At 43.7% G+C, this 16,566-nt stretch overlaps 1 protein-coding gene across 1 annotated transcript; it reads right to left on the bottom strand.

Moving 5' to 3' along the window:
- Positions 1-2,477: 2,477 nt before the first annotated feature.
- Positions 2,478-16,062, bottom strand: SNRPC (small nuclear ribonucleoprotein polypeptide C). The gene is made up of 6 exons (XM_066252911.1): positions 15,915-16,062; positions 15,542-15,584; positions 11,888-11,996; positions 7,242-7,331; positions 5,765-5,869; positions 2,478-2,817 (listed from the first exon to the last, which is right to left on the bottom strand). Exons 1-6 carry the CDS (start codon positions 15,920-15,922, stop codon positions 2,693-2,695), a joined length of 480 nt encoding a protein of 159 aa, XP_066109008.1. The 5' UTR covers positions 15,923-16,062; the 3' UTR covers positions 2,478-2,692.
- Positions 16,063-16,566: the final 504 nt, after the last annotated feature.

The following is a 16,566-nucleotide window of genomic DNA, read 5'->3' as shown; positions in this document are numbered from 1 at the left end:
GCCCGGCCCAGGCCTCCTCGCTCTGGAGGCAGGATCAGTGCACCGAAAAGGACGATAAACAGCGAGTTCGCCCTGTTCAGGAGAAGACTAACACGGGGGAGGGAGAAGAACCCACTGGGAAGCCCAGGTCACGGTTTTGCTCTGTGCTGTGGGCAGCGGTTCTTTTCTGTGCTCACTTCACTGAGGAAGGGATTTTTCCAAGCACCGTGTGCACAAGGCAGTGACACAGCTGCTGAATCCTTCTGAACAAAAGCATGTCACTGACAAACATGGCCACTTCCCTGGAATCACCTCGACCTCTGGTGCCTGGAAAATCTACAAACTGTAACCGAAACCAGGTGAGAACAGGTCTACAAGGGACACATGGGCACTTCTTTCCCTTCTGGCAAGATGCGAAGGCAGACCTGAGATTAGTTTGTCATGTAGAAAATGAGAGGGTGCCGTATTTACTCAAGACCTGAGCTCATAAAAGTAAGCTTCTTCCTGAAGCCTGTGGGTTTGAGTTGGAAACTGGAAACTACCTCAGGATCCATCAATAAGGAAATGATTATGTGTACTGGCACAGACCCAAAATGCTGTCTTTTTCACATCTACTTTTTCCTTTAACTAATTAAAGATACCAAAAACCTACAAGGAAAAAATAGTAGCAATACCATATAGTTGTTGAATAAAGTCTCATGTTAATACTTCTACATTTTTAGATTTTTCACATATACTTACATGTATGTGCATATCTACATAACCATGAAATTTACTTGATTGTAAACAGTATCTTAGCCCTGGCCGGTTGGCTGTGTTAAGAGTGTCGGCCTGGCGTGCAGGAGTCCCGGATTCGATTCCTGGCCAGGGCACACAGGAGAAGCGCCCATCTGCTTCTTCACCCCTCCCCTTCTCCTTCCTCTCTGTCTCTCTCTTCCCCTCCCAAACCCAAGGCTCCATTGGAGCAAAGTTGGCCCTGGCGCTGAGGATGGCTCTTTGGCCTCTGCCTCAGGCGCTAGAGTGGCTCTGGTTGCAACAGAGCGACGCCCCCTCCATGGGCAGAGCATCGCCCCCTGGTGGGTGTGCCAGGTGGATCCCAGTCGGGTGCATGCGGGAGGGAGTCTGTCTGACTGCCTCCCCGTTTCCAACTTCAGAAAAATACAATAAATAAATAAATAAAGAGATAGTATCTTAATCTAAATCCTGGGATAACCATTCTCACTCTTTCCCTTCTTTTGAAATAGTAACTTCTAAAAATAGATTTTGGTGTATAAAGGTGTATGTGGGTTTACTTTGATACAATGAAAGCACCTTTGAGAAAATGTTTTTAACTCTGGAACCTTTACTTTGAATAAAGTCCCCTATGAGTCTGATTATCAGCAAATGGCAAACTGCTGGCTCATGACGCTGTCTGCCATAACATCACTGTAACAACAACCTTGGATGACAGAGGTGGTTTGTTTTTTGTTCTGACCCTCTCTTCATCCCTGGGCCCCAGCCACCTACTTACTCTTCATGGGCCACTCATATGAGCAGTTGCTTACCTGTCCTCCCAGAGCCTTCACACATACAAAGGTGCTATAGATATTTCCTTTAAAAAAAGACAGCAGCAAACAATACCGACATGAACAAACCAAGGTGCACAACAATGTGTTATCTTGGAAACCATTCCCTGTCATACATAGAGCTTGCATGCTCACACAGCAGTACATGCCACTTTGTGTCTGAATCAGGCTTGATGCATCAGTCCCCTTTCGTGGGACATCTATGTGATTTCCAATCTTTTGCTTCAATGCGTAATCACTTGCATATCACCTTGTACACATGCAAATGTATCTGTAGGAAAAATTTCTAGACATGAAAATGCTCAAAGGCTGTAAGTAATTCTGTATTGCCAAATCGTCCTCCCTAGAGGTCATAACAAGTTTCACTACTGCTTGCAAAGTGAAATAGTTTAGGTTTTACATTGAGCTGAATATGGACCAGTGGCAATGGCTAACCTTCCGGATGCTTCCCTGAAAGTCCTTTTATAGCCCGGAGGTAATAACAAATGACATTCTGAAGAATCCCTCTGTGCCATGAAAAGCTGGCTAATTTTACTGTTGCCATTGGAAAGATTTCTGAGCATTTGAGACCCAAGTAAAAGGGGAGCTGGGCAAAGAGAGAAGCTGTGGTTAGGCGATCCTTGCTGACATGCACATGCTGTGAAATCCTTTCCCCACGTCAGCACAAAAGGCTCGACATCTGCCACTTACCACACAAAGTATTGTGCATGTGAAAAATCAACCAGCTGTGCTGTTTATTATTTTAATTAACAAAAGCTCTCCACGTGTTAGGTTTCCCGAAGTCTAGAACAAGAGAAGTCTACTGAATAAAGGCAGCGTCAGGGGGAAGGTCATGCGGAGGGCACGCGGAAGAGGAAGGCTGGAGAGACCGTGGACACGGCTCCTCCCCTCTAGAACACACGGGGAAGAAGGGAGAAAAAAGGGAACACGTCCTTAACTAAACAAGCGAACAAGTTTATTTTCACAGTTCACAATACAAATGAAAACGGCTTTCCCTGTCCCGCTGCGCCCCTCCAAAACTATTCTCTGACAGGAAGAGGGTGCGAGTCCTCCGTGTCATGCTGCTAAAGAACACCCCGAGTCCCAACCACGACCTCCTGGTGAAGCAGAACAAGAAACGTTAAAGTGAAAGAGGCTGCCCTCTCTCCTTATCTGTCCGGTCGAGTCATTCCCGGCCGAGTAGGCACCATCATGGGACGGGCGGGTGGTCTCATCATTGGGGGCCCAGGCATCATTGGCATGTGCCCGCCCATAGGTGGCCTCATTCCAGGAGCTGCAGGACAAAAGAAAAAAAGGAAAAAAGGAGACTCAGAAAATACTACTTATGAGAGAGCTTGATGGGACTTCAATTAAAGACAAAAAAGTAGCCCCCCCCTGCAAAATGCTGGAAAAAAGACATACTTGACAAAAGAATGCAACAAATTCATCACATCTTTAAAATACTTAGACATTCTCAAACAAAAAACAAAGAGGTCAACACAAGAACCGTATGGGCGTCATAAGCTAAGGCTGGGAGGGGAGACTAGGAACAGACTGCCTTCCGACACCACCAGGGGCACTAGCTCCCTAGACCGACCTTTTCCTCACTCAGGGAAATCCACAACTAAGTCCCATGGTACTCAGTCAGCTCTCTCGATCAGTTCTATCCACCATGTGACCAGGAGCTATATCATGGATGGACACAGGCACAGAGGACAATCTTACCACTAAGCGTTTGTTCGGAGCTGTAGGAAAGGTGAGCAGGAGGCCCATGCTGAGAACCTGTCAGTAACCATACTTAGCTCAAGTCAAAAAAAATAATAGGCAATCATGTGATTTATAACAATTAGACACACACAAAAATCTGTTTTGCGGATGCATTTTAGGAACTATTAATGAATTCTTTAAAGTTTCAGATCAATATACCAGCCAAATAAATGAGCCAGGGAAGGGAGGGCAAGCAGAGAGGTGGAGGCTGGGGAGGAACACAGGCAGAATCGTGGAATTGATAATGTTCTATATCCTCAGCTGGGTGGTGGGTTCACGGGTATTCATTTTATTATTATGCCTCATAATTTTCATGCTATGTATCTCCTTTTTAAATATCAAATTTTACCTTACTTATTTTTAACTAAATCATTTTGATTAAAGGTTTACTATAAATGGTTCAAGAAAAAACTATATTCAAAGCTGAATACAGCCTTACCACAAAAAGCAAAACACAAGTATATGCAAAACCACAAAATCCAACAGGTACAGGATTTTTAAAAAGATTAATTTCAACAGGAACAAAGAATACTACTAAATTACTAAATACCTCATTTAAAAAACCCACCATAACATAACCAGTATTCAGCATTTCTTAGAGGAAACTGATCTAGACCAAACAGTGTAAACGAGGCATCCTGAAAACTTGTTTGCTTTGGTCTCCATAGTGCATGTAATTGTAATTAGTTGCCGATATTGGCAATAAGTATAATTACTAACAAGTCCAAAACCCTTCTACAACTTACAGAATTGTCCAAACACACACAAGAATGGGGGGGGGAGAGTATAGTGAACATCCATGTACCCATCATCCAGCATCAGCAATTCTCCACCCATGGCCAATTTGTCACCCCTACCCACTCTTAGCCATGCTCAGCCCCAACTACTAAATCATTTTAATACAAATCCCATACCGTATTATTTTATCCTGCTAAAAATAACGACAACAACAAAATACTCAGGGGAACTGGCAACACCAACCTGCATTCTCAAATGTCAACCATAGGCTGAAGCGGAGTTCTAGAAGCCTTCTTTAAATGAGTCATGCATTCACACTTTACCACAACTAACCCCTCTAGAAGTCTGAACTTGTGACTGACTTCAGAATGAACAAGAAGCCATCTAAGTCACTTTGATTGTGTTTTGGGTTCAAAGCCAGTAAGGCAAAAACTCTTTTTATCTATATTCTCCCATCCCTTGAAATGATAACCACAGTAAGCAAACAGAATGGCTTTGGCTGGGAAGCTTCTCTAATACCTTCATAGCCTGCCTTAACAGTTGAATTACACACTTCTTGCATCAGCCGTATTTATTCTAATTTCATCATTTATTTTGCAAACCAATAAACTGAGTATATAAAAGAACTTTTTCTATGAAAACTAAGTTGATATTCAGCAAGACTCAGGCAAATCATCCTCCAAAAGGGTTGACATATTTGGTAGGTGAGACAATCATAAAAGACTGGAACTAGCCTGACCAGGCGGTGGCGCAGTGGATAGAGCATCAGACTGGGATGCAGAGGACCCAGGTTTGAGACCCCGAGGTCACCAGCTTGAGCGCAGCTCATCTGGCTTGAGCAAAAAGCTCACCAGCTTGGACCCAAGGTCTCTGGCTTGAGCAAGGAGTTACTCGGTCAGCTGAAGGCCCGCGGTCAAGGCACATATGAGAAAGCAATCAATGAATAGCTAAGGTGTCACAACAAAAAACTGATGATTGATGCTTCTCATCTTTCTCTCTGTTCCTGTCTGTCTGTCCCTATCTATCACTCTCTCTGACTCTCCCTGTCCCTTTAAAAAAAAAATAAATAAATAAAAAGACTGGAACTAGATTGCTTTAGGAGGCCTCTAACCACTTCACAGAAAATGAAACTCAAGTTGGTAAAGGAATGCATTATGGGCAGGGCTTACTGACTTATGCAAGAATATATAGTGTTCAGTGGACTTACTCTCAAAACAAAGGCCCTGACCATGTATTAGAAAAATTTCCTAATTAATGTACATTTGTTTTTGTTAAAATAAGTATTTGAGATCTAGTTATTTTCCCCTTCCTAACAAAAGGCCTTCGTCATCTACTAACTTGGCCCAGCTATCCTCCAAGATTAAAAGCCAGCCAGCAGGAGGGAAACTCTGCTCCAAATCAAAACCAAGAAAAACAGCAGCACAAGCACATCCCTCTCCCCTCTCTCTGCCCAGTGGGACAAGCTCATCTCCCTTTCCTTCCATAAGTGGCCAAAAGTCAGTGACACGGAAAACAGGAGGGAGGGAGAAGAAGAGAAAAAGAGGCCGCCTTATCCTGCTTTTAGTAGTACAATGTTGTTGCAGAGCATCCAATTACACTGACAGACCAAATATTTCTTCATCAGTACAGATTCGCCAAACTTGTTGCAATAACACATTTAGATGGCTAATTAAGAATTCCATTTAAATGGAAAGCTAAAACACAATGGAGCATTCTAGAAGGAGATTCCAACTTACCAGGTCCCACTGGCATCATCCCAGGAGGAGGAGGGCCCATCATTGGCATCATGGGAGGGCCCCCCATATGGGGTGCTGGCATCATACCAGGGCGAGGAGGACCGGCTGAAAGAAAGAACGGGGCTTGAGGTTCAGATATGCTATGTACTAACATTTCGTCTTCTCAAGGAAACTAACAGGGCCTCATGATCTGGTCCAAATCCTATAACAATAAACTTCTTATGGTCTTTTTGATACCAGAAGATCCACAAAAATCAGCATGCCACAAAACTTTACTTACTTTATGACAAAAAAGCAAGAACAAGCCTATCAAACAGAAGTAAGTATAAAATGAAGTCAGATTCCCCAGGTTAAAGAAAAAATACCAAAATTTTAATGTTTTAAAAGGGGGGGTGTCTCATACCTTCTGTAGAGTTCCTCATAAAAAGTTTATCACCTTAAGCCACAAGTACCTAATTCAGATCTTTTTTTTTAATCAAAAACTAGGTTTAGTCTCTGACTGTCTCTCCCCGTTTCTAGCTTCAGAAAAATACAAAAAAACCCCAAAAAACAAACAAAAAAAACCCACTAGGTTTAAAAGATTCTTTGAAAATACAAAAAGGTAATGCAAAGACATTCCTGATGTATCATTTCCAATAGGAACAATCTGAAACAACTTACATGTCTACCAATAAGAAAACAGTGAGGTTAACTATGGTACACTCACAACACAGACAACTACTCTACTATTAAAACAACAGAGGGCCAGCCTGTTGAGACAGAGAGAAAGGTGACCTAAGAGGTGCTGTGAGCTGAGGCCTGGCCACATCCCAGGACGGGGGGAGCCCAGGCAGGGTTTGGGGGGCTATTTGTGGTACACTTACATGCAACTATTACAGAGAGCCTCCTAACTTATGTGTGCTTATACCCGTGATCACTTAACACAACTAAGGAGAGGTCTCGCAGTTCAATTTCAATCTGAAATCTTCCAGAAGAGCCAAAGAACGCATAGTTACTCAATCTCCTCGTCATGCAGGAACAACACCTTCCCAGAGAGGAGAGACCTTTGACCCACTCCACTTTCACAATTCTTGTCCTTTGCAATGTGTGCTTGCACGTGTTAGGTGGGTTAGAACATACAAAGACTGAGGCGTTTATCAGCTACTTCAAGCCTCCGCTGTTGCAGCCACAGCAGAAAATAATTTCATGTACTCGGCAATACTCTTCAAATATTATCTCATCCGATCACATGTACATTCATCACATGTACATTCTGAGCTTTCCACGGAGTCGTCTCAGACCCACAGGGCATGACACAAATGCAACGCGAAGGTAACCAAAGATACTTTCAGAAATAACACCACTAAAGTTGTTTTCTGTTACTATCTATGTATTCATTCAATGAGGATTTGAAAGCCCACAATGAGATAATCTAACAAGATAAAAAGTACAAACTGCCCAATTTACACCCCTTAAGATAAAAACTTGATAAACTCACGAAGACTGGGCGGAGGCGGGATCATGGCCCCCGCCGGAGGAGGAGCGGAGAAGGGAGTAGGCGGTATCTTCCCTTGCTGAAACGCTGCGGCTTTAAAGAAAATGAGAAAAAAACCAACATACGGTCAGTAAGAATTCAACACCCCACTTACTAAAATAACTATTTTCTTTTAATCTTTAATGGTCCCAATTGTTTCATTCTAAAAAGCGATAATTTATGCCTGAACAGGCAGTGGCGCAGTAGATAGGGCGTTGGACTGCGATGCCGAGGATCCAGGTTCGAGACCCCGAGGTCGCCAGCTTGAGCGCGGGCTCATCTGGTTTGAGCAAAGGCTCACCAGCTTGAACCCTAGGTCACTGGCTTGAGCAAGGGGTTACTCGGTCTGCGGAAGGCCCGCGGTCAAGGCACATATGAGAAAGCAATCAATGAACAACTAAGGTGTCGCAACGAAAAACGGATGATTGATGCTTCTCATCTCTCCATTCCTGTCTGTCTGTCCCTGTCTATCTCTCTCTCTGACTCACTCTCTATCTCTGTAAAAAAAAATAATAATAAAATAATTTTTTTTTTTAAAAAGTGATAATCTAAGATTACTGTATGTATGCCCTCTACAGTTTTAAAATCAACTTTACTATTCACCAGCTAAAACTGCAATTAAGCCTGACCAGGCTGTGGTGTTGTGGATAAAGTGTCAGACTGAAACACTGAGGTTCCAAGTTTGAAACCCCAAGATCGCTAGCTCGAGAGAGGGCTCATCTGGCTTGAGTGTGAGCTCACTAGCTTGAGCGTGGGGTCACCAGCTTGAGCATGGGATCACAGACATGATTCCATGGTGGCTGGCTTGAAGCCCAAGGTCACTACCTTGAGCCCAAAGGTTGATGGCTTGAGCAAGGGGACCACTGGCTCAGCTGAAGCGCCCCCCCCCATCAAGGTACATATGAGAAAACAATGAGCAACTAAGGCGCTGCAACTCTGAGTTGATGCTTCTCATCTCTCTCCCTGTCTGTCCCTGTCCTATCCCCCTCTCCCTCCTTCTTCCTCTTCCTCTCAAAAAACAAAATAAAAATTGCAATTAATTGGTTTATTAATTTGGATTTTTTAAACTGTTTTTTACTTAGCATTTCTATGGCTGAATTAACTATGAAAGATTTAAGTAGAAACCTCCTACCGGCCCTGGCCAGTTGGCTCAGTGGTAGAGTGTCGGCCTGGTGTGTGGATGTCCCGGGTTCAATTCCCGGCCAGGGCACACAGAAGAGGCACCCATCTGCTTCTCCACCCCTCCTCCTCTCCTTCCTCTCTGTTTCTCTCTTCCCCTCCTGCAGCCGAGGCTCCACTGGAGCAAAGATGGCCCGGGCGCTGGGGATGGCTCCATGGCCTCTAACCCAGGCGCTAGAGTGGCTCTGGTTGCAACAGAGCGACACCCCTCCCATGGGCAGAGCATCGCCCCCTGGTGGGCGTGCCGGGTGGATCCCGGTCGGGCGCATGCGGGAGTCTGTCTGCCTCCCCATTTCCAGCTTCAGAAAAATACAAAAAAAAAAAAAGAAAGAAACCTCCTACCTATCAATGTCTTATCAAAGAGAAGTGACCATCTTTAATCTGTAGATGAGATTTATAACCAATTTGAACCATTCAGTTTTGTTTGAAAATGTGTGTATGATACCTGTCCAGAATCCAGGCATTATAAACTTCAATCCTCCCTACAGATGCTGCCCTGAGTCAAAACAATATGCCATTTGGTTTACCAGATTTGCAATGAACGCACTGGGCTGAGAGATGTAAAAATGAAGATCTCAAAGCCAGAGCCTGCCCTGAAGGAGATTACGACCTTAAAAAAATGTCCAATACTAGCAACTTCTAGTTTTTCTTTCAGACACTATGAGGCACAAATGGAAACAAAAGAGACTGAAAGACAATTTATATTTGGTTTTAAAAAGGAGTCATGAATTAAAATACAATCGCATCAAGTCTATTCCTGAATGTAAGTCCTTCCCAATTCAGTGCAGTCCTCAGGCATGTACCCCCAATCCTAACCCACACCCACCAATGCAAAGGGAGTCACATTATTCAAGTAAATCACTGTAATTTGTGAAGGCCAAATCCAAAAAACTGACCTCGAGTGGCTATTTAGAATCACTATTCATATGCCTCTGCATGGACCCTGCGCTCTGTAAGGGATCATATCTCAAATACGGCATCTCCCACAAACGGAGTGAAAGGACAGCTTATGAAGACGGAAGAGGGAGTGACCAGGCCACTGGTTCAGTAGAAGACTCAATGTCAGCACAATCCTGGACATCACGAGGCGTGTCTGAGGGCTTGCCTCCTCTCTCCGAGAGGCTGCCTTCAAAACGCTTACTCTCAATTCTTTTGCTGCTTACAAAAAAATGACTAAACAAATACAATGCTAACTTTTTTAATATTTTTTTTTATTTTATTTATTCATTTTAGAGAGGAGAGAGGGAGGGAGGGGAGGGAGGGGGAGAGAGAGAGAGAGAGAGAGAGGAAAGAGAGACAGAGAGAGAAGGTGGGGAGGAGCTGGAAGCATCAACTCCCATATGTGCCTTGACCAGGCAAGCCCAAGGTTTCGAACCGGCGACCTCAGCATTTCCAGGTCGACGCTTTATCCACTGCGCCACCACTGGTCAGACAATGCTAACTTTTTTTTTTTTTTTTTTAATTCATTTTAGAGAGGAGAGGGAGAGACAGAGAAAGAGAGAGAGAGAGAGAGAGAGAGAGAGAGAGAGAAGAGAGACAGAGAGAGAGAGAAGGGGGGGGAGGAGCTAGAAGCATCAACTCCCATATGTGCCTTGACCAGGCAAGCCCAGGGTTTCGAACCGGTGACCTCAGCATTTCCAGGTCGACGCTTTATCCACTGTGCCACCACAGGTCAGGCCAATGCTAACTTTTAATACCAAGAAATGTCTCATGTATTTTCCAGTAGAGAAAAGATTACATTATAATTTATTTTTTCATATAAAGTGGGACAATGTCTAAGATTTGCTCCTTTATAATCTAGGAAGGATAAAGGGAGTAAATGATGGTGTTTGGGGGCTCTCCCATCGGGTCACTGTCCCGTGGAGACAGTGCTTGAAGACACGCCAGGGGTGCTGCTGAGCCCCCTACAATGCACAGGACGGTCCCCACAGCAAAGAGTCATGCAGCCCTTGTGTCCTAAGTGCTAGGTTTGAGAACCTTGGTAGAAATGAAACAAGACTGCTATAGCTGAGTGCTGGGGAACAGGAAGTCAGGGAGGGGACGACGGGGGAGCAGCAGCCACTTATTAAACTTGTCTAACTCTGAAATTTTCCTTAACGGTTTTTGCTTTAAAGAAGAAAAAGCACAGGCCCTGGCCGGTTGGCTCAGCGGTAGAGCGTCGGCCTAGCGTGCGGAGGACCCGGGTTCGATTCCCGGCCAGGGCACATGGGAGAAGCGCCCATTTGCTTCTCCACCCCTCCGCTGCGCCTTCCTCTCTGTCTCTCTCTTCCCCTCCCGCAGCCGAGGCTCCATTGGAGCAAAGATGAAAGATGGCCCGGGCGCTGGGGATGGCTCTGTGGCCTCTGCCTCAGGCGCTAGAGTGGCTCTGGTCGCAACATGGCGACGCCCAGGATGGGCAGAGCGTTCGCCCCTGGTGGGCGTGCCGGGTGGATCCCGGTCGGGCGCATGCGGGAGTCTGTCTGACTGTCTCTCCCTGTTTCCAGCTTCAGAAAAATGCAAAAAAAAAAAAAAAAAAAAATGCAAAAAAAAAAAAAAAGAAAGAAAGAAAGAAAAGAAAAGAAAAAGCATGCCCGGCTAGAGCATCAACCTGAAACGCTGAGGTTGTGGGTTCAAAACCCTGGGATTGGCAGGTCAAGGCACATACAAGCAAGCAGTGAACAAACAAAATGAAGCAACTGTGAGTTGATACTTTTCGCTCCCTCTTCACCAGTTCTCTCCTCTCTGCAAAAATCAATAAAATCATAAAAAATATCACCCTACAATCAAAGCCCATATTTACCAGCCAGTTCTGAGTTTAATGAATACTTAAGAAAAATCATGTTTCAAAATGACCAGGATGATCTAGGCAGAAATGCAACATCTCCTTCAATCAGTGTCTTGGACCCAACTAGCCTAAACAACAAAAGTGGTCCTAATTAAACAAAGAGATCATGGCATGTATGACAGAGGTCCAAACACAGCCAGATTATTTTGTCACATCAGCTCCTCTCTGACTGGTTATCTTTGTCAGGACTACAAAGAACAAGAAACTCAGAGGTCCAAACTCTTTAAAGGAAACTACAAACCCACTCCCTACCTTTTCCTATTATAAACAGGGAAAACAGTTCTAAAAACTGTGGATCACTATGAAGGAGGTTTTATATAAATCTGCTATAAAATCTGGTCCACATCAATAATGAAATATTAGGCAACAACTCATTCTTCTCTGCCTCACTTCCCAGTCTAATACCCGCTTGCTCTAATCTCAATAACTAATATTAACGTGTTCCTATAACCCTGGGAAACCAACGACCTTCCACTTCTTTCATTCAACGCATCAGAATGCTCCTTTTTATCATTCAAAATGAGTTGCTGCTGAGAAAAACAACAGACAAGGACAAGGAGAAAGAATGGGGCCATTCTACCGCATCAGAACAGGAGGCTGGCCGTACTTGTTTTGTCGATCAGACTCTGAGCCTGCTCTTCCATCCATTTCTGATAGTAGTCCTTCACGTTCTCTTTGTGTTTCCTGCCACTACAGTGCGTCTTTCTCACCGATGGCTGGAAAATGAAAAGGTCACATCAGTCACAGAAACAAATTTCCAAAAGTAGATAATTTATAAAGCCTTACCTTTATGCAGAGGTGGCCTGGCTACCATTAACTGTAGCTAATGCATCACTTATAAACCTTATCCAATAATCTACCATGGTAATTCATCCACTGTTTATTATCTAAACCCGGGGTCAGCAAACTGTGGGTCAGCCATCTGATTTTGTAAAAAGGGATTGGAACACAGCCACACTCATTTGTTTAGGTAGTGTCCATTCTTCTCTCTACAACAAGAGCTGAGTAATTGCAATGAAGACCATGTGCTTCACAAACCTAAGAATTATAATCTGGCACTAGAGAAAAAGCTTGCAAACTCCTGATCCATTTCAATATCCTTTTTTAGGTTAGTTTATGGCAAAAAATAGTAACTTACATACATCTAAATAACACTGTTTATGAGAATACATCCTTTCAAATGACCATGGGTCTAGAATAAGGACGCCATGTGATCACATACAGACCTGTCTCTAGCCCACTAATCCTTCTGTTCCTTCTGTAACAGCACTATTGGGGTAAAACTGACATACTATACTCCATACATTTAGTCTTTAGTTTTCTCACGTTAATGTTTATTTAATAGCTACTACAGGCCAGACACTACGATGTGTACTTTACAAGCAGTGTCTCAGCCTTCATAAAAATCACATGTGCATACTAAACGGAACACGAATCACTGATACATGAAATATGAATGAATCTCAAAAACCAGGCACAAGCTAAGCAAAAACCAGGCACAAGCACAGTGTATATATATATACTATAAGATTCCGTTCAGATGAAGTTTCAAAATTATTAACACTGATCCTTAGTAAAAACCAGATCAGCCAGAGCAAGAGGTGAACGGACTTCCTGCAAAGGAAAACAAGGGAACTTTCTGAGGTGATGGAAATGCTCTGTCTTGATATATACCTTAAGCTGTAATCTAATCATCTTACAAATCATCAAACTATACTTGAAAATTTTAAATTTAATTGAACATAAATTATAGTTCAAAAACTGATTTTTTAAAATTGCAAGGTTAGTATCTTCTATTCACACTTAAGACTTGTCTCAAAACACATAGCTGGCAAGTGGCATATCCAGGCCTGAAATCCCGATCTCACTGAGATGGTGTCTAACCACCTCCTGCTACTATATCCTCTCTCTGAACGACTGCCTCAGTGACAGAAGATATGACCAATGTCGCGTGAGCGATCCACATTTCAAAATATTGTCCCCATCTCCCACGCCACTGCTTACATTATACCTATAGCAATGCTGCCTCAGGCATAAGAACAAGGAAAAGTTCCAAAGTTAAGCACTGAATGTTTTATGCATTTCAAAGCCCACCATAGGGAACCGCTTCAATCACCATGGAAATTTCATACTATCTCCACAAGCTACCATCTTAGAACAACAGTATTATTACAAGGGTTCCTGATGAGTCTAGCTTTCAATTTTCTGAATTCTGGCATTAGCAAGATGGTAGGTATATGAAAATATACTGCTGAAAAAGGGTAGAAAGGCATAGTCCCCTCACTAACAATTTCAGAAAATTAAGACCCTCCAAATGATGAGGAAATTAGGGAGAAAAATAAATCAAGAAGATTGGTGATCTGCGGGTAAGCTACTACTGATCCAAACTTATTGAAAGAAGTCTCCCCCAGGATATACCTAATAACATTCGGAACCACCCTACTTACACGTTCCACAATTCTACGTATTAATGCTGAATGACACATGATCACATGTTATAAAGAATTCTAAATTAAGTGACAATAGAGAAATCACTGGCTAAGTTCTTTCAGTTACTATTCAAGACATGATCACCAAAAAGTTCTCATTTAACCAGGTTTCTGCAAAGGCAGAAAGGTATAGAACTTCTCAAGGTGTGGCTCATAGCACAGACACCTAAGGGTGTCTTAGAGCCAACTTTTAGGAGGGGGTGGTTTGCAAGGTCAAAGTATGTTCATAATAATACTAAGACATTACTTTCCTTTTTTGCTATATTGATACTGGCACTGTAGTTGTCAAACTCTTGGCCCCTACGGACAACGGCAACCCAAAACGTTAGCGATCACTGTATTTTTCAATAAGATGCGCTGGGGGGGGGGGGGCGGCAGCACAATTTCACTCAGACTGTCCTTTATGAAACAATAAAATCACTACATTCATTAAAACTCAACTCTTGAACTCATGTCTTTTAATATTCTGGGTGTCAAAATGGGAAAAATGTATAAAGCACTCTAGTGCATGCCAAATTATTCTATTTCACAGAAAAGCAGGCATACAATTGTTCAAGTTGAGAGCTCTACCAGCTGCCTCTTTGATGAAATGTCATTTTTTTTTTTAATTTTTTGACTTTATTCAATTTTTAGAGAGGAGAGAGAGGGAAAGAAGGAGAGAGAGAAGCGGGAGGAGCAGGAAGCATCAACTCCCATATGTGCCTTGACCAGGTAAGCCTGGGGTTTTGAACCAGCAACCTCAGTGTTCTAAATCTATGCTTTATCCCACTGTGCCACCACAGGTCAGGCGATGAAATGTCATTTTTATTTGACAGAAAGACACCCTGGCCAGTTTACTCAGTGGTAGAGCATTGACCCGGTGTGTGTGCATGTCTAGGTTTGAGTCTCGGTCGGGGCACAGAGAAGCGCCCATCTGCTTCTCCTCCTCTGCCCCTCTCGCTTTTCTCTCTCTCTCTAGCTCTTTCTCTCTCTTCCTTCTCCCGCAGCCAAGGCTCAATTGGAGTGAGTTGACCCCAGGCACTGAGGATGGCTCCATGGCCTCTGCTTCAGGCACTAAGAAGAACGTGGTTGCTGAGTAACAGAACTACACCCAGACAGGCAGAGCATGGCCCCCTTGTGGGCTTGCCGGGTGGATCCTGGTCAGGAGCAAGCAGGAGCCTGTCTGCCTCCCGTCCTCTCAAGAAGAAAAAAAAAGACTGCCTAGGTCTAAACAACTTACTGGTTTTGTGACATCAGTCAGTTATTTACCCACACTTTGCCTCAATAACCTCCTCTGTAAAATGGAGACAATACTCACCTCAAAGGATTATCATGAACATTAAATACGATAATACATGTAAAGCATTTAGAACACTACCTGACATAGTAACGTGTGATCTAAGATTCCGTTATTAAGTAGTTTTTAATCAAATTAAAGTACTCAGTTTCAAAGGTAGGCATTATTTTTACAGTTCAGCCAATCAAACATTGTGAGTGCCAAGGCACAATCAAATATTTGAGCGTTAGGACACTTTCTGTACCTTTTTCTTGTCACGTACAGTTTCTTTTCGTCTTCAAACTTGCTAATGCTTTATTATGTTTGGTCTCCACTGAAAACACTGACTGCTGAAAGACTAGTAACTTAAATTCTGAAGACAGTTACAGGAAGCGTAGAAAAGTAAACATCTCAAATTATTTTCTCCTAGTAGTAGCCCTTAAACCTCATCAGGACGAAACCATAATGTATTATTACATATACAGTTTTTTGAAACTGAAAAAGATACACTACTTACCGAGTCATGGGTGAGGTATGTATCGCAGTAGTCACAATAAAATCTGGAAAGCGGCGGGAGGGAGAGAAAAAGAGACGACAACCAGTTAATAAATGCCCATCCACCAAACTGCTGTTCACTGAAAGTGAAAAGTAAAGTAAAAGACCTAGTAACGATTTGCATACGTCAAACAAAGCGTCCTGACATAAACCAGGCTTTTCGCTGCCCTCCGCGGAGTGTCATCTCCACACGCTAAAAGGGGGTATCTCTACCTCCGGTTTCCCTCTCTTCCCCTCTCGCCTCCCTAGAGGCTACGACGCGCTCTGCGCTCCCCCACAGGGCCACAATTAGGGACTCTGACGGCGAACACCCTCAAACTCAGGTTCCCACTCACTTGGGCATGTTGTTCGCAAACCGTTGGCCACCCCGTACCGCGCAGCCGGAAATGACGCACACAGTAAAGCGCCGACGCCGCGGAATTGAGGTCTCAAACGCGACTTCAGAAATCCTTCCCCCCGTCAACCAATCAGTGTGCCAAGCGACGCTGCGCCGGGTTCCCTGCGTCTGTGGCCGAGACTGGGCGGGGCGGGGACGGGGGCGGGAGCAGGGCTCTCGGGTGGGCGGGGCTCCCCTCCCTCACCCTCACCTACAAGAAGGCGAGAGGACTAAGGGTTCCTACGAGGTTCAATCCACGCGCATTTATTTAATCTTGGTTCCTAGTGCTTCTGGAAACGTGTTCATTCTCTCGGCAGCTATCTAAAGTTTACCAGCTATGTGCCAGGCACTGCTATAAATACTGAGAAGACAGCAGTGGACAAAAGACAAAAATAAATAAAAATTAAAAAAAAGAGATCTTTGTCCTCCCGGAGTTGACGTTCAAGCTAGGGAAGACAGGGTAATAAAGTTAGTATGTAGTAGGTTAGGTGGAGCCAAGTTCTATGCGGGGTGAAAAATGAATCGGGAAAGAGGCAGTCAGCTTTAAATAATATAAAAGCTCGCTGAGAAGGTGACAACTGAGAAACAATTGGTTGCTTAAAGCAATAGAG

Source organism: Saccopteryx bilineata, chromosome 1, assembly GCF_036850765.1.
Source record: "Saccopteryx bilineata isolate mSacBil1 chromosome 1, mSacBil1_pri_phased_curated, whole genome shotgun sequence".
Taxonomy (NCBI): domain Eukaryota; kingdom Metazoa; phylum Chordata; class Mammalia; order Chiroptera; family Emballonuridae; genus Saccopteryx; species Saccopteryx bilineata.
Note: the sequence above shows the minus strand (reverse complement) of the source record. Positions and strands in the feature narration are given on the sequence as shown.